General features: G+C 42.9%; 1 protein-coding gene across 3 annotated transcripts in view; it reads right to left on the bottom strand.

Moving 5' to 3' along the window:
- The window catches only part of LOC147012783 (uncharacterized), a 416,846-nt gene that overhangs the window by 33,261 nt on the left and 356,098 nt on the right, over window positions 1-27,487 (bottom strand). For 2 of the 3 annotated variants that reach the window (XM_085853968.1, XM_085853966.1), the window contains 9 exons: window positions 26,571-26,624; window positions 25,703-25,810; window positions 11,135-11,188; window positions 9,931-9,984; window positions 6,987-7,040; window positions 6,579-6,632; window positions 6,228-6,335; window positions 5,727-5,780; window positions 4,480-4,533 (listed from right to left, as the gene is read on the bottom strand). In XM_085853968.1, the coding sequence (XP_085710094.1) occupies window positions 4,480-4,533; window positions 5,727-5,780; window positions 6,228-6,335; window positions 6,579-6,632; window positions 6,987-7,040; window positions 9,931-9,984; window positions 11,135-11,188; window positions 25,703-25,810; window positions 26,571-26,624 (594 nt within the window). Of the gene's footprint in view, window positions 1-960; window positions 4,084-4,479; window positions 4,534-5,726; window positions 5,781-6,227; window positions 6,336-6,578; window positions 6,633-6,986; window positions 7,041-9,930; window positions 9,985-11,134; window positions 11,189-25,702; window positions 25,811-26,570; window positions 26,625-27,487 lie in introns of those variants that run through there. The other variant, XM_085853969.1, reaches the window with a different exon arrangement.

Genomic DNA, 27,487 nt, shown 5'->3' with positions numbered 1-27,487 from the left:
TTCTTCTAGGAGCCTCAATACGTGTGTTAAGTAAAACCCAATACATCATTCTGATTGAAGAATTTACACAGTTGTCTGTTGATGGAGGAGAATGGATTGTAATATGGATGCCGAATAACTTTGCTTCTTATCTGGCCTGGGCTTCATGGCCTGGTTAGTGAAATTCATTTTGATCGACTTCATGGTTACACCCGCAATTCACTCGACCCAAAATTAAATTCTGGTATCATGAAATCACCAAAATATAGTCCACATTAATTAATAAGCATGAATACCTGTGTCCATGTAGTTGTGAGAGTATGCATATGCGTATGCGTGTACGTACACACACACACACACACACACACACACGTACTTAATAGACATCAAATAAACCCAAATTATGTTTATCGATTCATATATTTATATCTAAGGACTGGTTGCTAGTTACCTCCACCACCAACGTTTTTTTTTTCTATCCCTGTCTGTCTGTCTGTCTATCTATATGCAGGATATCTCAAAAAGTTGTGCATAGATTCGGACAAAACTCGGTGTACACATTGGGTAGGTGACAAGAACAATCCAATTCGATTTTGGTTAAGGTCCAGATACAGATCTGGCAAACCAGTCGGATAGAAAACGTAAAATGTTCAGCCTGGTCGAGGTATGTGCTCTGCTGAGTGCCGTTTTCGCTACCTCCTTCATTCAGGAAGCAGCTGTGCAACTAATGCAGTGCCCCTTGTAGGCGAGGGCAGGAATTTCGATTTTGACTGCGTTACCGGCAACAATCTCCGACTGTTTGCAAAATACATTGTTGGATCATCCATGGTGCACCAGAAAAATGCCAGCCACTGGGACACCCACGAGCACAACATTGCATCAGACGGACAGCATACTATTTGATGGAATGCCCTAACTGCACAACACCAGGGCATCAGTTTTATGTTGGTTCAGGAAATGTTCAAAGGAGATACCTGGCACATCTCTGAACAGTCCCGCAAGCCCACAAATTATATTATATCGACAAAGAAACGTGAACCGAGCATTTATTATTCCCGGAGCAAGGCAGGAGAACCCAGATTTTGTTTGGATATTTGTGCTCACATCCCCTGCCTTTCCAGCTACAGATTTTTTTCCCAGATATATGCCGTTGTAAAGGAGAAGACATTGGAGAGGAAGTGGGTTTAAATTGGCTTCGTTTTCGTCATTGATATTGAGTAATGCATCATGGAAGGACATTACTGGAACAGCGAATGTGACTGTGCATGTGTTAGTGTAATCATTGTAATGTACTGGGTGGATTTCCCATAACAGCAAAGGTAAATGCCCTTCAAAAGAAACTGCGTATTTACACGGTACAGGCATTGCGACCAGTAATCTAAGACCTTTACATAAAGGCTCTTTGTAATTTCTAAAATAAAAATTACATCACAATACATAACCTTCATAATCACTGCTTAATTTGGATTGGAAATTTCTATGAAAGGAGAACAATTCGGTGTTGAATACAGAAAAACACATTTTTAATGGGGTTGAGTCGTCTAAGGACAGAGTTATCGATTCATTCTCCCAGAAAGCTTTGATATTTCGAAATTCATGAACGTGGAAAGTGTTATTCTCTTATGGTTCTCTCTTTTCGCCGCACCCATTGAACCCACAACAATTTTGACCACACCTATCTGCAATGGATACTCCATCTAGTTATCCACATTCAATGAGCTTCTGCTTTTTAGAAGTTGTTTAATATTTAAATATAAATATCAGCGTTTATCTTCTTCTTCTTCTTTCGGCTGCTCCGGTTAGGGGTCGCCACAGCGGATCATCGGTTATGATCCGCATACTGATTTGGCACATGTTTTACGCCGGATGCTCTTCCTGACGCAACTCTGGTCGCCTCTTACGACACAGGGATATGGTACACCTATTCTAACCGGGGCATACACCGGCCCAGTACACTGATACTCACTTCGCCAACCTTGGAAGGATGACAGGCTGAGTCAACCTCCTGGTGTGTATTAATTCAAGCGGCCAACGGGGCTTGAACTCAGGACCTTTTGGATCCCAAGCCGCTACCCTAACCACTACGCCAACACCAGGCTATAAATATCACTGTTTATAATAGAAAGAATAAATTTTTTCATATGTATATGTGGGGGAAGACCCTCCATGAAGACTTCCTTGCTACACCTATGGTTGGCAGCGAGTGTCCCGTAAGCAGCAGGGGAAAGCGAGTGGCATATCTATATATCGACATGTGGGAGAATTGTGTATTCAGCCAGTGGGTTGCCCAGATGTAGTACCTCAGATGGCAGAGTGCTGGGTATGGTTTTTCCTGAAGGACCTGGGTTTGATTCCTAGTCTGGGCATGTCATTTTTCCAACATATACATGTTGTTGTTCGTCTTTCGGCTGTTCCCGTTAGGGGTCGCCACAGCGGATCATCCATTATGATCCGCAAAATGATTTGGCATAGGTTTTACGCCGGATGCCCTTCCTGACGCAACCCTGGTCGCCTCTTACGACACAGGGATAAGGATTGGGTTTCGCCATGATTCCAGGCTGCCCTACACCCTCTCATAGCGTGGCTCAGTGCAGAGCTCCCGTCCTCAAGCGATCCTCCAACCCAAGCCTCCGAGTAGCCGGATTACAGGCGCACACCACTACGCCCGTATTTTTCCAACACATACATATGATCTTTATTTCCTGTGCATTTATAATTGAATAAACATTTGGGGAAATTTATCATTTTACCTCTTCTGTGAGCCTTGACCTCAGTATTTAAAAAGTTCTCACAGCTGTGCAGCTATGACGGTAAATAAAAAAGGGATACGAAATACAGTCGCAGTAAAGACTGTCTGTCATGGTCATTCATTTGTCACAACTCCACCCTTCCACACCAACCGAAACAATTATGGTGCAAATTCTTTTTTTAAATGCCCAAACAAGTGTGCAAACACACGTCTCCACCTTTTTATTAATCGTACAGTATCGGCTGTTCCTAAAATATAATATAATTTCAAGGATTGCTTTAAATTATGTTAATTTCACAACATCCGATATTCAACTTCATTTAAATTGTAATCCTCAAAACATAGTTCCCTTACCGAAGGTAATAACTTTAACCTGTCGGCAATTGAATGGTTTCCTGATTGCACAGCCGATCATCAGCTGGGCATCGTTCTTCCTCGAGGTTTTGATCTTTTTCATCCCAGAACCTCTCCAAACAGCGGATCTACAACCTTGGTCACGGATCCACATCATCAGTAGATTACCGAAATCCGTAGATCCACAACCTCAGCTGTGTCCAGGCAGTCAGTCAACCCATCAATGCAACATCAAGATTCAAACTTTACTCACAAGAGTTATTCACTTAATTTACTTGACTCACTATTCTTTACTCTACACCTTACCTTAAATATAACATGTCCACCAACCAGCAAGTCCTTCGCATAGTTTCTACCGAAGCAAAGCTTATGGCAATAAACATCATCACGTGACACATTTCAATTGGGAAAGCAATTTTTATTTCCTAAAAATCAAATTATGGCTCATCGTGGAGCCTCAGTTTACTTTGATGCAAATTACAAGGACACTATTTGACAATGGACAAACACAAACTGTGTATGGGATTTGAAGCTGGTTTCTGAGCAGCACGAGTCATCGGTTCAGATGGGAACACTAAACAGGTCACACGTTTGCTCGTATTGAACAAAATCAGGAGAAACAAATGATAATAATCCCTTTGATGAGGATCCAAGCGAGCTATTTATTTACCTGCCATGTCGGAGAGGTCAGAAAGGAATATAAATATCAGCAACTACATCATGGATGTTTTGAAAATGCTGTACTGTTCAAGGAATCATGAATGAAAGTCCCCACTGACCTTGAAATTCAACAAAAAAATGCCAAAAGCTTTATCCTCACTATCTCCATTGCTTTATATTCACAAGCACTTGGGAAACCATTTCTATAGTCAGGTCGGGAATCAAACCTTGACTTGGAGCAGTTCAAAGGCAAGTGTGCTCCCTCAAGCCTTGCTGCCAGCCCTCCGTAATAACTACATCGATAATTGGATTTAAAAGAGGTCTGTAACAGCAATGTAACACTGCGGGCAAGGTGCAAATGGGAATTTATTTATTTTTTTTACACCATCTCAATTTTCATTAAATCTACATTGGTGTGAATGTCAGACTGAATTATGTTCTTCACAAGTAAAATGATCTTCTTTTATCCACCCCCTACAATGACCCCCGACAATGAAGGAGCTTATAGTTTGTGCATGCATGACATGTGGGACAAAGACATGATGAGAAATCGATCTACTTTTACGCGAATTACAAGGTCAATCATAGACCAACGGAAAAGCCAACGGTGTACGGTCAGTTCAATTTGAATGGTTCTTAAGATGTGATGGAACCTTAAATCCCAACATCATGAGCCAGGTACAGCTCAGGTGGATTAACCAAACCGGTCGCTGCATGTTTGTCCATTAATTACTCACCTTCTCTCCTTTAAGTCCCGATTCACCTTTCAGTCCAGGTAAACCAGGTGGGCCCTACGATAGCCGGGGAAAAATGGCACAAAAGCGATATTTTTACATTTCAGTATTAACAAAGTTACACATCTAATTTTTTTGAAATCACAATCAAAAGGATGACAGTTTAAAAAAAAAAAGTACTTCACAAGTATCACCAGCGACGATCTTCATGTCAGTGTAAATGTGACAGTTGCAGTGCCTTGGTAGTTATCTGACTTTTTTTTTTTGACCGTTTTTACAGCCATTTTTCCCTGCTGTGCAGGGGTTTGGCTTTTTCTTGAGGCAATATTTTATGGCCGGATGCCCTTCCTGACGCCAACCCTGGTCGCCTCTTACGACACACAGGGATATGGTACACCTATTCTAACCGCGGCATACACCGGGACCAGTACACTGGCACTCATTTCGCCGACCTCGGAAGGATGACAGGCTGAGTCAACCCCCTGGTGTTAATTCAGCAACGGGGTTGAACTCAGGACCCTGGGATCCCAAGCCACCATCCTAACCACTAAGCCAACACCAGGCTTGGTAGTTATCTGACTACACACGGTTAATCTCTTGGTGTGAAAGACAACATTATTTGAAGTGACGTCATTAGCTGTCATTCAGATGTGAGCAGGCTGGTTCCTGAGAGCAAGAGCAGCAATGCTCTTCCGAGCGTGGTGTTTAGACCTTGTATCGTAACACCACCATGCTGAAGCCACAGCAGGGCAGACTGTAACATTACATTATATATGAAGCATCCACTTTTCTCAAACGTATAGCATAATGCAAGGTCAAAATCAAGGTCAAAAATAGAAAATGCAGGTTTCTACAATATACAACCATACCGGAAAGTCAAAAACGAGTTTGCATCTGAGTCGTGAGTTCTTAAGTCTGCACCTGAGTCTGCACGATGTCTTGAGTCCAGATTTAAGTTGTTATGCCTCGAGTCATGCAAATAAAAGAAATATCACAAAGTGTCTTTTGCATGTCAGTGTAAGAGATGTGAGCATTTTCAGTGGCCCACCATACGAGCTAGCTGCAAATTATGGGACATTCTCAACCACAAGCCTATGGGACTTTCTGCAGGTGTAAGTCATAGTCATGGAATTGCAATGGATGGACATCACTCAAACATTTTAATCCCTTAACTTTGCATACCTGTCAAGTGAACGAGTATTAAAGTCAAGACCACTGTTTAGTGTTGGACATAGAGCTTTGCAACTTACAATTGGTCCTGGTGGACCCGTAATCCCTGGTGGACCTGTAATTCCATTCTTGCCCTGCGCAAGAAAAAAACATAATGGGCACCTCTTCTGATTTATGATTCATGAGTATAGCAGTTTACTTGCATCAAATGGTGCCAGATGAGGTGTTAAAGTTTTTAAAGTCAGTTTGACCCTCTTTGGTAACATTATGAAGATATGCATTATGAATGGAAGGAAATATGTAGATGAAGGAGGCATTTAATAAACTTGGTAAATTGGATTCATATAAAGCTTCACATCAATTGTGAACTTATCATGCACGAAGTTGAACTCTCTCACCGGGTAGCTGTTAGCTTTACCAGATAGCTGTCCGTTTAATCAAATACAGTTAAGATTACAAAATGGCACTCGTGATTTCGGCCACTTGATGAAGGTTATCACATTCAAGCAAGATCTGCCTAAAAACTCTATCAAGAGTCAGTGAAATAGCATGATGACAGAAACAGAGTTTTCAGTACTCACAGCAGATCCTGGGATTCCCCTGAGGCCCTCGGGTCCTGTTGGTCCAGGAATTCCAACTGGTCCTGTGGATCCGGGGTTCCCGGGAGGACCATCCATTCCTATTTCACCCTGGAAAGGTCAGAGATAGAAGTAAATTCCCGGAGTTCTGATCGTGCATGAGATAGGACCAAAGAGGACCACGTGCAAATATAATTCATCAAAATGTTGTTGATAAACATGCTTACAATCAAAGTGTCAGAGTTAGTGTCACGACGTAAACTGTTTGTTTGTTGTTTTTAAGTAGTTCCATTAGTTTGTAAATGCCCATGTTAAAAACGAGAGGCCGAACTGTCAAGACCTGCAAGGGGTTACCTTCAATCCTTTTTCTCCTTGACGACCCTCGGGCCCATGTGGTCCTGTTTTGCCCTGAAAATATCACAATCAATGATGAGTACTCTCTTTCATTAGCTACCCAAGTACACATATATTATAAACAAATGTGGGTAGCAAAATGGTTGGATGCTCCATCTGAAAATGTCTGCATCAGCCTGGTAAAGTAATGAGTTAAGTCAGGCCACATTTTCACTGGCCTGTGACGGTTTCTTCTGAAACTGTCAGATATTATGGTGACAATGCCTGCCATAGTTCAATCAGGTGCTATCTGTGATTATCTTAAAGTGTCGGCTCAAATGAATCAAAGCCATCTTGGATTCTGGCAGCGTTATTGATTGAGTCTAATCAAGTCCTGAATGTATTGTTATCCTGAATGCTCGAACTTACACGTTTCCCAGGATTACCGGGAGGTCCAGCTTCCCCCGTGGGACCTGGACTACCCTGTAGGAAACACAGAAGTGCACAGCATTTCATCATCCACATTTCAATGCGTTTGTGTGTTTACATAATTCCTTCACTACCACGCGACTTTGCCTTGTAGCGAATTGCAAAGCCGATCAGCTCTTCTGTTGAACATGCGTGTCCATGAATATCTGTTTAAAAGCTCCTTAAGTGGCTCTCCAGTGAGGACATTGAGACCACCATGATTTGGCCAAAGCTTACTGACTGGAATGAAGTAGGACATGCTTTGTCGGAAATAAAATGCAAGATAAAGGTAAAACTTAGGAAAAATAGGACAAAATAACAAATGGTGGAAAAGCGTTTGGTACCGAACAATCACGCAATTGCACATTCGTAAAAATGAAACATGTCACATGAAGTCAAAGGGTTTTTAGGTTATTTCTTCAAAATAAGCTCAGAATGGGTCCTGGTTTCCTGACGTCCGGACGTATGTATGTCCGTGAACATTTGACTAAAGCATCTTCTCCTCACAAACTAGCTGACTGATATGGACCACATTTGGTATGATGCATCAGGACAGCAAGGTCTCAAGGGGGTTCTGCTCCCCATTCAGATGTGCCTCCTGAAAAGGAGGTAAAAGAGAGATTTTGCACTAAATATTGGTATATTATTGAAAACTATTCTTCTCAGAAACCGCCAGAAAGATCCAGAACAAACTCACCATGAGGCATCAGACCATGTCCAAAACGTAAGGTCTTATCCTCATGGCCGTGTCTACCCCACAAAGGTGGCCACAGGCCAACTCCCTGAATCCCTCATTTTCACTAAAACATCTTCTTCACAACTATCTGAGTGATACAGACTAAATTTAATGGAATGCATCAGGACAGTAAGGTTTCATGGGGTTGTGCTCCCAATCTGGATCCACCTATTTAAAGGGGGGGTGGAGGTTTTTGCCCCAAATATTGGTAATTCATTCAAAAATCTTCTTTTCAGAAACCAGCAACTGGATCCAGACCAAACTAGCTATGCGGAATCGTGACCAAGCCAGAACCTTAAGTTGTGCTCCCCATGGCCGTATCTCCCTTGGAAAGGGGGCCAGGGCCAAGCTCCCCTAATCCCTCATATTCACTAAAACACATTTTCCTCGCAAACTAAATTTGGTACAATACATCAAAAGAGTAAGGTATCATGGGTTTGGTCTATGCTCCCATTCAGATCTGTTCTTTATAAGAGGCTGAAAAGGTGACCAATGACATCATAGGTGGAGGACTTTATGTTCATACCTGCAAAGCTTCATTTCAATTTTTGAAGGTTTTTATGTTTAAAAAATGGCTGCCGAATCATATGACTGACTACGTCATCAATTTTTTTCCCACATGACCTATGACGTCAAAATTATCATTAAAACATTGATATGAGTATTTGCTCCTATGGTGAAAATTTTGTGTCAATTGGGTAAGTGGTTGCAGAGGAAATAGAAAATTAGCACAGACAGACATACATATGGACAGACAACCATAAAACACAATGCCTTCTGTGACTTCATCAGCAGAGGCATAAACAGGCTTACCCTTGGTAAGCCCGCATTCACCTTGCAGGTGAATCTTGATTACCCTGTGTACCCCCCTCATCCCTCTCCCCTTTGGAAGATAATTCCAAAATAACACTCTCTCTCTTCCACAGATCTCCTAATGCCCCTGTTCCCGACAAGTGTGCTTCCCTCTTTCACCCCCTCTTGTCCCTTGCTCCCTTTGTTATATGTCATGTGTGTTAGCTCTCACATGAGCTTTGACTAAGTATACAAAAAGCAAAAAAAAAAAAAACACATTTCAAAGCATCACAGACAGGTCGGTGGTCTCTCTATCTTCGACGGCCTCCTTTCTGGTCTTGCACCCTCTGTTCACACTGTGCTTTGTTTCCCCCAGGTTTCTGCAGGGCTCACATTCACATGGTCCACCAAATACTTCTGGTGAAACTGCATCAATCCAGGATCTTCAGTGATCACCTCCACTCATCTGTTCCTCTTTTTTTCCCCCCCATCTGGAGAACCAACTTCGACATCCTCTTCAATTTCTCATTTTCCCCTCCAGGTCTTCCAAGACAGCTGTTCACCACCATCTCAGATCAGCCCCAATAAAAAAAAACCATGATCTTTTCTGCCCTCGCTTACCCCCACCCCAATTCCTTCTCATTCCAAATTTCCAGTTTTCCTTTTGCATCAATCTTGTCCACACTATGCATCCTATCCTCCCCCCCCCATTCCTCCCCACATCTATTGTTTGTCCAAGTCTCCCTCTATCTTGGCCTTTAACCTGCTGTTGGTGTTTCCCCCCTCTCTTTACTGTTCCTTTTGTGCCCTGTTTTGTCCTGATTCATTCAGTGCATTAGCTTTTCCATGAGCCTCACCAATGTAAACAAAAGAAAAAGAATCACCAGCCTTTGGATGCCATTTGTACCTTTGAATGGATTCTCCACTCAAGGGAAATGATGAATCAAATGGGAGCAGCCTCCACCAAAGTAAATTATCAATGCATGAAGAGATCATGACAGACAATCAGCCAAAATGGCAAAAGGCAACAGACCGCATCGGTTTGCAAAAGTTTCAAAAACACCAGTCCCGGATACAGAGAGAGGTGAAGAGATGAAAAGCAAATACGTATCACAAAATGGACAGGTGGTATGAGATAGAAAGATAAATGTTGAGAGACACAGAGAGAGAGAGAGAGAGAGAGAGAGGGGGAGAGAGAGAGAGAGAGAGAGAGAGAGAGAGAGAGAGAGAGAGAGAGAGAGAGAGAGAGAGAGAGAGAGAGAGAGAGAGAGAGAGAGAGAGAGAGAGAGAGAGAGAGAGAGGCAGAGACAGAGACAGAGACAGAGACAGAGACAGAGACAGAGACAGAGACAGAGACAGAGATTATTATTTTCTCACCGACTCCCCCTGCTCTCCAATCTCTCCTTCCTTGCCCTGAACACCATCTTCACCCTAAAATTTCCACAACACACTCATGTTCGGTAATGCAGTTGCACTTCATTCCTACTAGCCATAAAAATTTACAATTTCGAAAATGCACTTTAAACAATATAATTATTATTTTGAATAATAATTTATTATTAAAAAAAAAAGAGTTCAAACTGAGGGATTACTAGAAAAACAAGCTCCCCAAGACTCGTGATTCCCTCACTGCTAAAACTTTCCAAAAAAAGATTGCACAATTTAATTGCATCATCATGGTTAATACCTTAACTTCAATATGGTTGCTAGGATAGCATGGAAGCATGCATACTCGTCTATCCGGAGTTTGAATCTCGACCCAGTTATAAACTGCAATCCTGGTTCCTGGTGTTTCACATGTAGGACGATTCATCAATGTGTGTGCCGTCCATTGAATGGATGTTGCAAGCTGAAGGACCCATCTGTCAGCAATGGTCGTTAGTGGAAGTTGAAATTTGTACACCTTCGATCAGCATATCTTACGTCCAAATGCCAACCTGGCTGGGCAGGATTGGTTCTAGCCTGGAAACGTTTCTTGACTGGTCGTGATATGCCCTGGAGCTCCGTCAAGAGTACGGACTCTAATTAGTACTCCATGTTATTAATTTACATATAATTTGCTTCTCGTTGTTTCGTGATTTGGGTTCTTTTATTGTACTTTAAATCCAATTATAAATGATATATTTCATTAGTTACCTTGTTTTCATCATCTGATACGTTTTCCTTTTTTATAAACTTCACGTGATTTTATTCACGATGGTAAACATGGTAAACAGTGTTCATTCAATTCGTCAGAGGTCATATAATAAAATCAAAGCTATTATTTCTTCACTTGTTCATTCGTTTTAAATTTGTCTTCTCAGATTGGTACTTATAGATTTGCCGAAGAAAGAAGAGTACATTTTTTTTTTTAACATTTATAGAACTCTTGGACGAGATAAAAAACGTACACATTCGATGAGAGTAGAGGTCACCAATTGAGTATTATTTTTTTTAAATGAACGATCAAATCAGGACATGCGTGTGATAAAGTAAATCAACAGTGATCAATCATTTTACAATTAACTATTGAGGTGTAGGAGGCTTGTTAATCTCAGTGTGATCACATTGTTCTGCTGTATTTCAAAGGTAAGCAACGTACTGATGGACCGGGTTCTCCTGGTGTTCCTGTTTCTCCTGGGAATCCAACCGGGCCCTGTTGAAACAAGAATTTGAAAGAATGAATTTCACTCAATGTTCTACAAATGTTGATCAATCAGTCAAAAGTGGTGCCTCGTGTGGGGGAATGAAACCTCACTGAAACAAAGAATTCCTGGCTTACCACTGTGAGCACAGATGCGAGAAGAAAATAAATAAGAGTGGGGTTGTCATGCAAGACGCACCATTCTGCGTAACAAAAATACTCAATTGAAACAGAGCGGAGACATGAAGAGTAAATATTTCTCTTCTGCAGGAATCCTCTCCATCAGAAAATTCAAAAAAAATCCATTTTATCTTTGCTTTTGTGGCTTATTTTGGCTTAGTGGTTAGGGTGGCGGCTTGGGATCCCAGGGTCCTGAGTTCAAGTCCCGTTGGCTGCTGAATTAACACCAGGGGGTTGACTCTGCCTGTCATCCTTCCGAGGTTGGCGAAATGAGTGCCAGTATACTGGTCCCAGTGTATACCCCGGTTAGAATAGGTGTACCATATCCCTGTGTGTCGTAAGAGGCGACCAGGGTTGGCGTCAGGAAGGGCATCCGGCCATAAAAAAAACATTGCCTCAAGAAAAAACAGCCTAACCCCTGCACAGCAGGGACAAATGGCTGTAAAAACGGTCATTTATTATTTTTTTTGTGGCTTATTTTCTCACTGCAAATTGTGCAGCAAGACGCATTCAATTCACACCAATTAGAATGTTAACTGGAGAGTTCATAGAACACGAACCACAAACAGTGTTCAAGTACAATATATACAGTAGAGTAAACACTCAAATATCATGGGTTCCAATGTCGCAGATTTTGTACCAATCAAGAGCAACCTATTGTGTTCTGATTTGGTTATCGCGGTATTTCACTTCGGCTAATCGCGGTTTTTGAGCTGACAATGAATCATTGTTTGTGTTCGCGTGTATGATGACCTCACATTATGAGCCTTTTGTTGTTTCTCGTGCACCGGTAATTGCAGTAATGAGACCAGCATACGTGACCGATGATAAATTTAATAATGGATCATCATTCAACAGGAAATGACATAAGGAGATCCTGTAATACTAGATGCACATGATCTAGTAGACAAGCAACAGTAAATAATGGCACAAAAACGTAAAACGATGGACAATATTAATTGTGCCAAAAGGCAGAGAAAGGTTATGACATTGTGCAAATAAATAGAGTTGTTAGATATGTCGGCAAGAAATGGAAGTGCAGCATTGTGGGCTGCCATTAACAGATCAATCAATTAAATGTGTGTAAACGTGAGTCATATCCGTTTTAGTGTTCCTGTTCCGCAAAGTGCAAAAGGCTCATTCCAATCACATGATTATCATGTTGAAAGGATGGAAAAAGCGCTCAATGCTTGGATCAGGACCAAACAGAAAAAAATGCCTTTGAGTGGACCAGTGTACAGCAGAATTAATTGTGGATTTAATCGGACTTTGAGTGGACCGGTGATGTTAGAGATTTCATTGCAGATTCATCAACGTTTCCACGAGGTAGCCGGGACCAAAGGCTCCAGTTCAACCATAGCTCATGGAACTAACCAAGGCAAAGGGATTTATGCCGGAGCTGTGTATACACACACACACACACACACACACACACACACACACACACACACACACACACACACACACACACACACACACACACACACACACACACACACACACACACACACACACACACACACACACACACACTGTCGGACTCCAACATTCGTGGGGGATACATTGTTGGCAGAGCCTATTCGTCGGTTCTGCCCCTGGCTCCCTCTGGTTATTATTTTTCCCACGTTTACAGGCCCTACCATTTTAGGCGAGAAGGAGAAGGAAAGGAAGACAAATTCACCCATGCATGGAGTGCTTTAACCCTTCCCCACCCCTAACCATCCTCCCTTTCTGTCCTCATTCTCCCCCCCCACCCCCCGCCCCCAATTCATCCCGATATCCCTTCCTTCTTGAAATGTCTCACACACGATGACAGGCTTTGACAGGCAGCTCCGATTTTTTTTTTGGGGGGGGGGGAAGGGGGGGGTGAGTTGGTACAAGGACGAAGTAGGCCAAATTTACCTTTGCAAAGAGTGCTTTAATTTCACTTGACCAGGTAAAAAAAACAGGAAATTGTAATCCCCTCTGCCATCACAATTACAAAGAGAAATTACGCCCCCCAACACCCCTGCATGAAGTGGTGGTAACAGAGCCTATGTTACACCCCACAAAGTTGCATATGAACCCCAAGTTTCGAGTTTGTCTGGTAACTTAAAAGATGTGAATGTGCATAAGAAGGACCAAGGCCACAGAGAAAAAGAGAGTAAGAGAGAATGAAAGAGAGAAAGAGAGAAAGAGAGAGAGAAACAGAGACAATGGCATATTATATATACATATATATGCGTATATATATATATATATATATATATATATATATATATATATATATATATATATATATAAATATATATATATATATATATATATATATATATATATATATATATATATATATACATATATCTTCTTCCTCTTTCGGCTGCTCCCGTTAGGGGTCGCCACAGCGGATCAATCGTCTCCATTTCGCTCAATCCACCACATCTTCCATTGACACTCCAACTGCCCGCATGTCCGCCCTCACCACATCCATGAACCTCTTCTTTTGCCGTCCTCTTCTCCTCCTGCCTGGCGGCTCCATCCTCAGCATCCTTCTCCCGATAAACTCCGCTTCCCTCCTGTGCACATGTCCAAACCATCTCAATCTCGCCTCTCTCACTTTGTCTCCAAACCGTCCTACCTGTGCAGTCCTCTCTAATATACTCATTCCTTATCCTGTCCATCCTCGGCACTCACAACAAGAATCGCAGCATCTTTAACTCTGCCACCTTCAGCTCCGCTTCCTGTCTTTTTGTTAGCGCCACCGCCTCCAAACCATACAACATAGCTGGTCTCACTACCGTCTTATATACTTTCCCCTTCATTCTTGCAGCTACCCTTCTGTCACAAATCACTCCTGCAACTCTTCTCCACCCACTGCATCCTGCATGCACTCTCTTTTTCACTTCTCTACCACACTCTCCGTTACTTTGGACAGTTGATCCCAAGTATTTAAACCGATCCACCTTCCCCACCTCAACTCCTTGCAACCGCACCATACCACCACCCTCCCTCTCATTTACGCACATGTACTCCATCTCACTCCTACTGACTATCATTCCCCTTCTCTCCAGTGCGTACCTCCACCTCTCGAGACTCGCCTCAGCCGGCTCCCTACTCTCTCGAGAGATCATGATGTCATCCACGAACATCATAGTCCATGGAGACTCCAGTCTGATCTCGTCCGTCAACCTGTCCATCACCATTGCAAACAGGAAAGGGCTCAGAGTCGATCCTTGGTGCAATCCAACTTTTACCTTAAACCGGTCCGTCATTCCAACCGCACACCTCACCGCTGTCACACTGTCCTCATACATATCCTGCACCATCCTCACATACTTCTCCACCACTCCTGACTTCCTCATATAATGCCACAACTCCTCTCTTGGCACCCTATCATAAGCTTTCTCTGAATCTACAAACACACAATGTAACTCCTTCTGGCCTGCCCTATACTTCTCCATCAACATTCTCAAAGCAAACATTGCATCAGTGGTGCTCTTTCCTGGCATAAACCCATATTGCTGCTCACAGATCGTCACCTCTCCTCTCAACCGAGCTTCCACTACTCTTTCCCACAACTTCATGGTATGGCTTAACAACTTTATCCCTCTGTAATTTCCACATCTCTGCACATCACCCTTATTCTTGAAAATCGGAACCAGTACACTTAATCTCCACTCCTCTGGCATCCTCTCACTTTCCAAGATTTTATTAAAAATCTGGTTACCAACCCCACTGCCATCTCTCCTTAGCACTTCCATGCCTCCACTGGTATATCATCTGGACCAACTGCCTTTCTACTTTTCATCCTCTTCATAGCAGTCCTCACTTCAACCTTAATGATCCACCCCACTTCCGATTTCACTATCTCCACCTCTTCCAACCTTCTCTCTCTCTCATTTTCTTCATTCATCAGCTCCTCAAAGTACTCCATCCACCTTCTCAACACACTCTCCTCGCTCGTCAGCACATTCCCATTTGCGTCCTTTATCACCCGAACCTGCAGCACATCCTTCCCAGCTCAGTCCCTCTGTCTTGCCAATCGGTATAAATCCTTTTCCCCTTCCTTTGTATCCAACTTCTCATGCAACTCGTCATATGCCTTTTTCTAAGCCTTTGCCACCTCTCTCTTTGCCTTTCGCCACCACTCCTTGTACATTAAAAAAAAAAAAATATATATATATATATATATATATATATATATATATATATATATATATATATATATATATATATATATATATATATATATATATATTGCTACGGCTGTGGAAATTTGCAATACACCAGAAAAGTCCTCAGGTTAGATATATCGATAAGTTCATGTGTAGTTAGTCCACACCCATTGTTTAGAGGGAATATGTGTGATTCATCTGGGCTGCGACGCTTTGAGTTGGCCATTTTTCTTTACCTGTCGTTATTTTGGAACAACCATGACATCTCAACAACCACGCCATCTCAACAACCACGCCATCCACACTACAACGCTACTGAAGGAACAACGAAACCAGCCCCACCCCAATTTCTCCTCCGGTAAACAAGTTTGAAGGCTGGAAACCAGCCCCACCCCAATTTCTCCTCCGGTAAACAAGTTTGACGGTTGGAAACCAACTCCCGCCCCAATTTCTCTGGAATGTTCCTCCCCCCACCCACGCGCCGCGAAGGGTGGGGCGGGCGCAGGAGGAATAAAAGGGCACGAGGAGCGCCTGGAAGGGCGCGCGGATAGCAGAGACTTGGGGCAGTCGTGTGGAAGTCTTGGTTGTCGTGGTCTTGGTCCAAGTCTGTCGTGGTCCAAGTCTTCGTCGTAGACAGACTTGGGGCAGTTGGGTGGAAGTTTTGGCCTAGTGGTCGTGGGGAGAAGGCGTCATGACCTGGCCACCGTTGCAAGGCCCGAGATCAGGCGCGGCTTTCCTAGTGGCCATGGGGAGAAGGCGTCACAACCTGCCCACCGTTGCAAGGCCCGAGATCAGGCGCGGCTACGCTAGTTGCCGTGGGGACGAGACGTCGCGACCTGCCCACCGTCGCACCATGAGGGTGCGTGTAAGACCCTTCGGTCTCGTGGGCCTTTCCGGTCATCCACGGCCCACGACCATAAAGGTCTACGGACCCCGTCTACCCCTTGCCTGTTATGGAGGTTAAAATAATAATTATAGTCAGTCGTTTATAGTCAGTCGTATTGCTTTTGCATTCTATTTGTTGCTTGTATATTGCATGACTGCCTTGCTTGTGTAGTGTGGATGGCTCGGAGGCAGTGTCGTGCCTAGGGGTGCCATAGCTGGAGAATCGGCAGAGGGTCGTGCCTGCCAAGGGAGCGACGCGTCCCAGCCACGAAACCGTGTGAGGGCACGGGTGGAAAATTGGGGGGCAAGGCCCGGAATTTGCGAGGAAACAAACACATGCGACGGGAATCTTGGTTGTTAGAACCGATAGTTTAAGGGAGAGGCGCTTGTTGAAAGCCCCGGGGTAGTTTAAAGGTAAATGGATAGGGTGGATAGGAAGTGTACCCCTCCGCACCATCCATCCCTTCGCTCTCGTTGTGGGCCGCTGGACCCACTTTGGGTAAGATCGCTGAAGTCTGAGGAGGCCATCTTGAGGTTTCAGTTGCGCCTCGACACAGGATGCTCTCCCTTATTCCCCTCCAGGAAGGGAACGTAGGGTTTGGGAGTAGGCTAGGTGACAGGATAGGTTATCCGAACAGAGACATAAAGGGGGTTTGGGGACGAAATTATAGTGGGGAAGTGAAAATAAAAATAAAAACAAAAAAATAAGTGGGGGCTAAATTGGGTTTTACAAATTAAGGGGGTGGGTATGGACAGAGACAGGCAAAGGCGATAGGTTGGGAGGGAGACCGTAGGGTAGGTCCGAGCCCGCCTTCCGAGTGGCCAGCACCACCGCACTCCCTCCACCAACCTCCTCTGAAAGGCAAAGGCTGGCCAACTTCATCGGCTGGCTGTGTTACTTCAAGGCCTGTGCCGGCCCACTTCATCGGATGGCTGTTTACTGCAAGGCCTGTGCCGGTCGGATCGTCTGTCGGCTGTGTTTGCTGCAGCGGCCCTGTATTGCCATGCCTTGCCTGCACACCTTTGCCATCCATGCCGACTGCCCTCATCATCTTTTGCCCCCGTTCTGTTTTGCATTTTCCCCCCTTGTTCATTGCCATGTGCGCCAGTATCGTCGCGCAGTTTGCGAGGACTGCCCTGTTGGCAGCTACAACATGGGCCTGCATTGGCGGCCCGTGCACCGTGTTTGTGTCCATCCATCCATCCATCCATTCATCCATCCATCCATCCATTGTGTTCATTGCATGTGCCACTTGAGCTGGCACGGAGACTGCGTTGCGCAGCTCATGCGCCGTTGCGTTCATTGCGTGTGCCACTTGAGCTGGCACGGAGACTGCGTTTGCGCAGCTCATGTGCCGTTATGTTCACTGCGTCCATGTTAAAAGGGGTGGCCTTGGACTGCGTGTGTGCAGCCAGCCACATTCCCTGTCACCTGCATTATTGCATGAGCCAGAGACTGCGTGCGAGCAGCCTGGCTCCCTGCTAACTTTTCTCTTTGCAGAGTCCATCGATCCTGGGCCATGGAATAGTGTAAATTATAAGGTTAAGTTGTTAAGTTGTGAATTGTAAATATGAGTGCGCCCCCAGCATGTGCGTCTTAGTGCCGGCAATTTATTTAAGCCATCTGTATGAGTGGGTTTGTTTAGTTCGTTACTCAGCCCGTAGGTTATTTATTTTGGGGACACGAATACCATGAATGTTGCACTCAGGGATCCGAAGGTAAAACGTACAAGGGGAGAACTTACACATGATGACACACGAAAATTCGGCGACTCGGGACGAGTCTGTAAAAAGGGGAGAGGGTAGTGTTACGGCTGTGGAAATTTGCAATGCACCAGAAAGGTCCTCAGGTTAGATATATCGATAAGTTCATGTGTAGTTAGTCCACACCCGTTGTTTAGAGGGAATATATGTGATTCATCCGAGCTGGGATGCTTTGAATTAGCCATTTTTCTTTACCTGTCGTTATTTTGGAACAACCACGACATCTCAACAACCACACCATCCACACTACAACGCCACTAAAGGAGCAATGAAACCAGCCCCACCCCAATTTCTCCTCCGGTAAACAAGTTTGACGGTTGGAAACCAGCCCCACCCCAATTTCTCCTCCGGTAAACAAGTTTGACGGTTGGAAACCAACTCCCGCCCCAATTTCTCTGGAATGTTCCTCCCCCCCCCACCCACGCGCCGCGAAGGGCGTGGTGGGCGCAGGAGGAATAAAAGGGCAAGGGGAGCGCCTGGAAGGGCGTGCGGATAGCAGAGACTTGGGGCAGTCGTGTGGAAGTCTTGGTGGTCGTGGTCTTGGTCCAAGTCTTCGTCGCAGACAGATTGGGGCAGTCGGGTGGAAGTCTTGTCCTTGTGGTCGTGGGGTGAAGGCGTCACGACCTGCCCACCGTTGCAAGGCCCGAGATCAGGCGGGGCTGTCCTAGTGGCCGTGGGGAGAAGGCTTTACGACCTGCCCACCGTTGCAAGGCCTGAGATCAGGCGCGGCTACGCAAGTTGCCGTGGGGCCGAGAAGTCGCGACCTGCCCACCGTCGCACCACGAGGGTGCGGGTAAGACCCTTCGGTCTCGTGGGCCTTTTCAGTCATCCACGGCCCACGACCATAAAGGTCTACAGACCCCGTCTACCCCCTTGCCTGTGAGGGAGGTCTTTCTTTGTTTTTGTATGCATGCTGTGGCGCCGTGTCCTGCCAAGTAGAAACTGTGTAAGTGCTTCTAAATAATAATTATAGTCAGTCGTATTGCTTTTGCATTCTATTTGTTGCTTGTATATTGCATGACTGCCTTGCTTGTGTTTTGTGTGTAATTGAAATGAATGTGCTTGTGTGAAACGTAGCCCATTCGTTGCGTCCTTTCCCCATTGGAAGTGCCATCTTGTATTGTGGAATGAGTAGTGGGTTTTGAACGCCCGGTAAAAACAGAATCACATCCATCGAGGTCGGTGATAACACCGCTCGGTTATCACTGTAGCACGGAACGGACCGCTTAAGCAGTTCGTGTCCTCGGCCGACCTGCGGTGAGGTACGATCGCCCGTTCGACCACTCGCGCAGGTACTTAGGTAGGTCGAATTTTGCGAGCAACCCTATCCTGCGTGGGTGGGCAATTGGCACGATGGTGGTGAGGTTAAACCCCCACCCGTGACTGCTGGCTCCTGGCGGTAGTTCCAGGAGGGGCACGACTGAATTGTCCGTCCGGTAGGCGACGCGGCCGCCATTCGAGGTACGCGGCCGATCGCACGCCAGGCGGGCCAGAATTCGCAACAATATATATATATATATATATATATATATATATATATATATATATATATATATATATATATATTGTATATTGTATATATATATATATATATATATATTGGGGCATACAATATATATATATATATATATATATATATATATTGTATATTGTATATATATATATATATATATATATATATATATATATATATATATATATATATATATATATATATATATATAGCCTGGTATATATATATATATATATATATATATATATATATATATATATATATATATATATATATATATATATATATATATATATCACACTATATATATATATATAGCCTGGTGTGTTGGCGCAGTGGTTAGGGCAGCGGCTTGGGATCCAAAAGGTCCTGAGTTAAAGCCCCGTTGGGCCACTGAATTAATACACCAGGGGGTTGACTCAGCCTGTCATCCTTCCGAGGTCGGCGAAATGAGTACCAGTGTACTGGGCCGGTGTATACCCCGGTTAAAATAGGTGTACCATATCCCTGTGTCATAAGAGGCGACCAGGGTTGTGTCAGGAAGGGCATCCGGCGTAAAACATGTGCCAAATCACTATGCGGATCATACGGATGATCCGCTGTGGCGACCCCTAACGGGAGCAGCCGAAAGAAGAAGAAGAAGATATATATATATATATATATATATATATATATATATATATATATATATATATATATATATATATATATATATATATACATAAAATAATATATGTACTGGCTATTGGTGCTTAACTGACTGTGACTGGTGAGATTGTATTTGGCCCCAACAAGTGCCATCTGCCACATGGACACACTGTGTGAGGTCCTCCATTCACAACCAGGAAGCACCAATGTTGTTATAAATATTCGCTGTCCGACCCAACAATTTGCAGATTCGCTATTCACGGACCCCATGTATTTGCGGGTCATAAAGTGTGACCTGCTTTCACATTCGTGCTTCGCGTATTCACACTTATATTTATTTTTTCAGATTTTTTACACTTCAGGACTTGTCTCCTACATCCACCTGGGAAATTGGAAATCAGCCAACATCATGGCATTGCATAAAAATGTGCAAAATGGATCCCCTTATCTACAACCCAATTAGTTTATTGCACTTCCAATCATCAGCAAGGTCATGGAATCCGTAATCACAGTTGACATAAAATCCTTCCTTTTCTCCTTCAGCCTCATCTGAGATCATCAGTTTGGATTCAGATCTTATCACTCTACCTTGGACATGTTACTTCTATTTTCCAACAATGGTGTCGGCCCTCAATATCAGACATGAGATCCGGGCTGTCTCTCGGAACATATCGCGTGCTTTTTATGCAGACTGGCATCCTGTCTTGCTTTCCAAGCTGTCTGCCTATGGATCCAAGGCCAACTCCACTCTTAGATCAATGACTTCCTCCACTCTCGTAGACAACATGTCGCTCTCAACAGAACCCTTTCATCTCATCTCCCTGACAAGACGAGTTCCCCAAAGCAGTGTTCTCGGCCCCATATTATTCCTAATCTTCATCAATGATCTCACTGACTGGAAAATCCTCTATCTCTTTGGTGATGACGCCACCCTCTGCCGTGACATCTGTCATCCTTCTGACAGACAGGCAGCAGCCTCGTCACTCTCCTCAGACCTTGAGAAAATCACAAACTGGTCAAACACAATTTTGCTGATGTGTCCACATTGTCCACCCTTGGCATTCTCCCTTACCCCTCATCGTTACCTGCATCCCTTGTTTGTCCATCCCCAACTACTTTCTCCCTCCTCCCTGCTGTTGTTGCTTCCTCTCTCCCCTGCTGTTCCCTTTGTTATGTTGTGTCCTGATTTGTTCTGTGTAATCACTTTTCCACAAGTCTAGACCATGTTAAAAAATAAAAAAATAAAAATTTTAAACAATGTCCTGATATTGGTGGACTCAGACATTCGCGACATTTTTCAGGAACATATCCTCCGCGAATAGCGGGGTCTGACAGTGTACGATTCCACAGGTGGGAAATTTAAAGATATTTTAAAATTTAATAAATGGGAATTAATTTCCGCTTGGGGTGTTTGTGAAAAAATACTGCCAACTCAGGACTCAAATCCAGGGCCTCATCGAACACGGTGATGGCTGACTCAAGAATATGGGGGGTGGGGAGTAGTTGGATGTGAGAGGTCAAAACTTGTTCCTCCTTTACATTAGCTATAATTAAGAGGGCTTTCATGAAAAACTAAGTTTATCCACATAACACAACACAGCCAAAACTGAAAGATGGAACAATAACACGAAAAAAAAAAACACTAAAAATTCAAGATCTGAAAGCTAACTCCAGCACAGACTAAATGCTTGGTGAACCTTGGTACAGATGAAGCAAAACCCCCAACGTTAACCATTCACCAATCCCAGCAGTAACTTTAACCCCAACTTATCTAACCATGCATTGTCAATGCTTGCTTAAACAGTGTCAATACAGGAGAAAATTATCACACTTTCCGTGTGATAATTATTTCAAATTGAGAAAAAATATTTTTAAGTGCAGTACATGTATGACAGAGAATGTATTATTGCTTTGCTCGATGTTCTTTTACAATACTGTCTCATCTTTTGGATGACATGATGGCTGCATTCAACTCCGAAAATGTGAACAAATGCCAACAACAATCACAGCAAATGACAGATTATTGGAGACCACACAAAATTTCAGTAGAAATACTGAAATAAGGAGACACTGATGGCCTGATGGTGATGGTGAAACCTTTCCCTAAGTGCGGTGCATTTGTGTAGGGCTCAATTGTAAACAAAGGCTCAAAATGTTCTTTTCGTCAGACAGGATGGCGCAGAGGTTGACGTTAAAGCACAACGGTCTTTGAGCTGACTCATCTGGGTTTGATTCTCAGACAAATTGGACACTTCATGGTATACTTTGACGAAGGCTTAACACCCGAAACATCAGCTTCTCCATGGCAAAAAAGTAGCATTCTCTGATGAACGTTCTGTTGATTGCGTCCATTGTTCTGCCTGTCTGCTGATGCAGATCGACACGAGCATTCGTGAACAAGACTAGTTTTCCATTTGTGGTTGGATTGATGTTTTGTAGGCAAGGCATTGAATTTCAAAAGAAATGAGCCATCTGTCACTTGGGAACATAAGTTGGGGACTCATCTTCGAGCAATAATTGCTAATAGATGTTAAAGATCCAACAATGTCAGTCAATGAAGAGTCGACAGGCACCCCGGGCCAAGTTCCAATTCCTGCCGTGGGGCTCATGCTGATTATCACCACGTGGTGGCCTTTAATGAACTGTCAGCACAAGAAATGCCTAAGAACCTACTGGAATATCATGTTGTGCTGTGTAATGTATATGATGATTCCACCATCATTCGACATAAAATAACCTTAATTGGTTTGGCATTGGCACACACACAAACACACCTACCTTGAGTTGGCTTAAAGGTTAGGGTGGCTGGCTTAAGATCTTAGGGTCTTGAGTTCAAGTCCCTGTCATCTGGTTGAATTAACACCAGGTGGGTTAACTCAGCCTGTCATCCTGCTGAGATCGGCAAAATGAGTACCAGCTTTCTGGTAACAGGGGGGCATTGAATCAGGGCCATAGCCGTGCTACCAGAAAATTATGCATCCAAGCAACCACAAATTGCTTACAAATAAATAAATAATAAACACACACACACACACACACACACACACACACACACACACACACACACACACACACACACACACACACACCATCTTGGCTAAAAAAAACCTGATTACTCCATGTGTGGCACTTGGGTTTCAATTGGCATTGAAAAAGTTCATACCGACGAGTTGTTGCTTGAAACCACCTCCTTAAAAGCACTTCTGGCTGGCACTCTATTGTATGGAAAATATTCAAAACTGTCTAATGACCCAGATTCGCTTTACTTCTTTGAGTACCCTCCACATGGCTGCAGTCCATGTTAATTAATGAGATGTGCTAAAAATGCAGAAAGCTGTGCAAGGTTAATCTCGGTTCCATAGTGGAAATGCCCTGTGGAGATATCTTTCCATCGCCGTCCTCCCTAATTGCTTGATCTCCATCTCCATCGACATGATTTTTGCAGTCAAACAAATCTCATTATTTTTCATTATGTTCAACTGTTTTTTTTTTTTGTCTGTGTGCCCATGGTCACTGTGAACTTCTGGAATGTTTGAGTGGAGATATATATATATATATATATATATATATATATATATATATATATATATATATATATATATATATATATATCTTCTTCTTCCTTCGGCTGCTCCCGTTCGGGGTCGCCACAGCGGATCATCCGTATGATCCGCATAGAGATTTGGCACATGTTTTACGCCGGATGCCCTTCCTGACGCAACACTGGTCGCCTCTTACGACACAGGGATATGGTACACCTTTTTTAACCGGGGTATACACCGGCCCAGTACACTGGTACTCATTTCGCCGACCTCGGAAGGATGACAGGCTGAGTCAACCCCCTGGTGTATTAATTCAGTGGCTCAACGAAGCTTGAACTCAGGACCTTTTGTATCCCAAGCCGCTGCCCTAACCACTGCGCCAACACACCAGGCTGATATATATATATATATATATATATATATATATATATATATATATATATATATATATATATATACATATATGCATATATATATATATATATATATATATATATAGATATACATATATATATATACATATATATATATATATATATATATACACACATATATATATATATATATATATATATATATATATATATATATATATATATATATATACATAGTAAAGTAGCTCAAGTGAATGATTGAGGGGTTTTAATTGACGTGTGGTCAAATTATCCAGTATTCAGTCAAGCTAAGTAAAAGGAGGACTACACTTTAAAAAAATGGGCCAAGATGAAGTGATGTCGGTCAACATAGGACCATATTCAAGTAGCCTGGCAGGTGTTCAAATTTGCAGGTATTCAAATCGAGTGCATTAAATATTTAGCAAAGTTTCCGCCTTAAACTCTGCGGAGAGTTGATCGGTTTCTGATAGAGGACAGCTTCATTCATACTAAAATTATATGGCAACTTTTAATGGCTCATTTCTTACGATTAGTACTTACTTCCAAAAGTCCATTTCAGCAGTTCAGTCACCTTTGATTCAAAATTACCACATCGACTGACTTACAACACTTGCTGATGGGATCATTTTGTCATGTTTACATTAAATTTGGATTTGATAGCACGTGGAAGCCAATTTGTGAATAGACCTTGTATCTTGACCCTGGATTCACCAAGACTTTTTAACCCTTTACGTACATGTGCGGAGAGCTTTTCATTGCTTAAGTCTCACGTGTCAAGAGGTTCCAAAGTACGAGCATTTGATTCAAATAATTGTTAAAGCTGGGCTGACAGGATGGCCTCAAGGTACGCACACTCCCCTCTAAGCTACGTAGCCTGGGTTTGAATCCAGATCCAGCTATAAACTGTCATCCGTGTGTTTCACAGGCAAGGTGATTCATCAATGTGTGTGTCATGTGCAATGTGCAGCCTTGTGCTGTATATGAACAAAGAGGATTGTTAAAGCTAATGTAAATGTAAGAGTGACAGTTGTGAAAAAGTTCACGTTTTGCCTTTTTGATGTGGTATTTATATGGGCTGCAGAAAAGTGTGTAGGTGTAAAATAGATGTTAGGAGTGCAACTGAAGCTTTAAACCTGGACACATAACAAGGGCCTACCTATGTGACAGAATAGAGAACAGCATAATCACTGAAGATGTTGTTGCTAGAATGGTTGGAGCAGTGCAGGTTTAGTTCCCACATCCTTTGATACTTTATCCATTGTGTCACAATATCCTTGAGATTCTTGTGATGTTGATCATAGAATGCTTGAATACATGAGCTGTTCTTTACAACCATGCAATTGTATAACTCAACATCAGTGGCGTGTGGGTTGTCAATATCAGCACAAGGTGCTGAAAAATGTTTAATTAGGATGAGGTGTGTGGGTGGGTGAACGTTGATGCACCGTGTATCCTTTTGATCCATCTTCCCCTGGAGGTCCTTTAACACCAGGTGGTCCAGCTACACCCGGTGGTCCAGGCTCCCCCTTTTCTCCTCTGCTACCAAGTGGGCCCTTTGGAGGATACAGATAGCATACATCAAAGCTGAGAATATTGGGCTCATAAGCAAGGTTTGTGAATAAAGAAGGAATATTCAATTACAATTTAATAAACAAAACAGAATTGATAGTACAATAAAAAGGACCAAGTTCAGTTGGAAAACCATCATGAATAAAGGATGCTTAAAATAAAAGTCTGTTCAATCGCATTCTTCAATCCAGTGCATCAAGATGGCTGTTCACCTCCTCCTCAGGTCGTCATCATTCATACTCATGATATTTTCCTCAATAGCCCACCCTTCCTTTCCAGATTATTGTGTTTTCTCCTGTCCCAATAACTTCCGTTATTTGCCCCCATTGCGGTTTCATCCACGGTTTCCCTTACTCTTCTTCCCCCCTACCTTCTTTCTATGTTTGAGCTTGTATCCAACTTGTTCATCCTTGTACCCTCCCCCAACACCCCCCATTCCGACATCTACCTTGTCATTCCTCCCTAGACCAATTCTTCCTCCAAGTGTCCCACGAGCCCGCTGTTGGTGTGTTTATCCACTATCCACTGTAGTCTAACTATTCTGTTATGTTGCATTTTAGCTCTTCCATGAGCCTCAACCTTGTGTACAACAACAACAACAACAAAACATCACAAACAGAAATATGGACAAAACAAGAAATATATAAATAAATAACAAAAGCGAAACCAGAGATAAGCAAACATAAAAAATAAAGAATCCCAAAAGAGAGTATAAGGGTCATTAAAAGATCACAAAATACACACTTTGGGTCCAAGTTGTCCAGCTAACCCCGGAATTCCTCGCTCACCAGCTTCCCCCTGCAAAATAACAAGAGAGAGAGAATCATTCAACCATTCCTGGATATTTGCTATTTTTGCTTCTCAATGCTTGCACCTTGCTTGTGAATCCCCTGATATATACATCTACAAATATATATATATATATATACATATATATATATATATATATATATATATATATATATATATATATATATATATATATATATATATATATATATATATATATATATATATATATAACCTGATGTGCAGGTAACCATTCAACCCAGCAAATTAGATTGTGAATTAACATATATATATTCTTTATGACACGAATGTGTTTCAGTGTTAGATTTATCAATCAAACACACTTGACTCAATTGTTGAGGCAAGCAAGATAAATTTTAGGAATTAATGCATTCTTACTCACACGGCATTCCCTTGGTTTGCGTCTTCAGAATAAAATCAAATGTATAATTCACTCTTCCTCCTAAATATCCCGCTCTTTCTTTTCCACGACAATCTGTGCTACAATTGTCTAAGGTATAGTCGTTGATTTGCTCCCAGGAAAGTTGAATTTGACTGAAAATACACCCATTAAAAATCTGGCATTCCATCATTGCACAGGATGGTGTTGAGGTAGTGCACTACCTTTGAGTCATCAAGTGTGGGTTTGATTCCTGACTCGATTATAAACTGTATAATCGGTGCTTCACAGGCAGGGAGTTGTGTCACAAAGTGCACCATCCCTCGGATGGACATCAAGCTGCGTGTCCTGTCTGCCAGCATTATTTGTTGGATGTAAAGATCCCATGATGTCTTTCACAAAGAGTTGGCAAATCATCACCAGCATGCTGAACGAATTACAAATTCAGGCTCAAATCACCTTCAGTCGTACG

Source organism: Eptatretus burgeri, chromosome 14 (assembly GCF_056783735.1).
Source record: "Eptatretus burgeri isolate ZD-2024b chromosome 14, Ebu_testis_v1, whole genome shotgun sequence".
NCBI lineage: Eukaryota > Metazoa > Chordata > Myxini > Myxiniformes > Myxinidae > Eptatretus > Eptatretus burgeri.
This window is presented reverse-complemented; position numbering and strand designations above follow the sequence as displayed.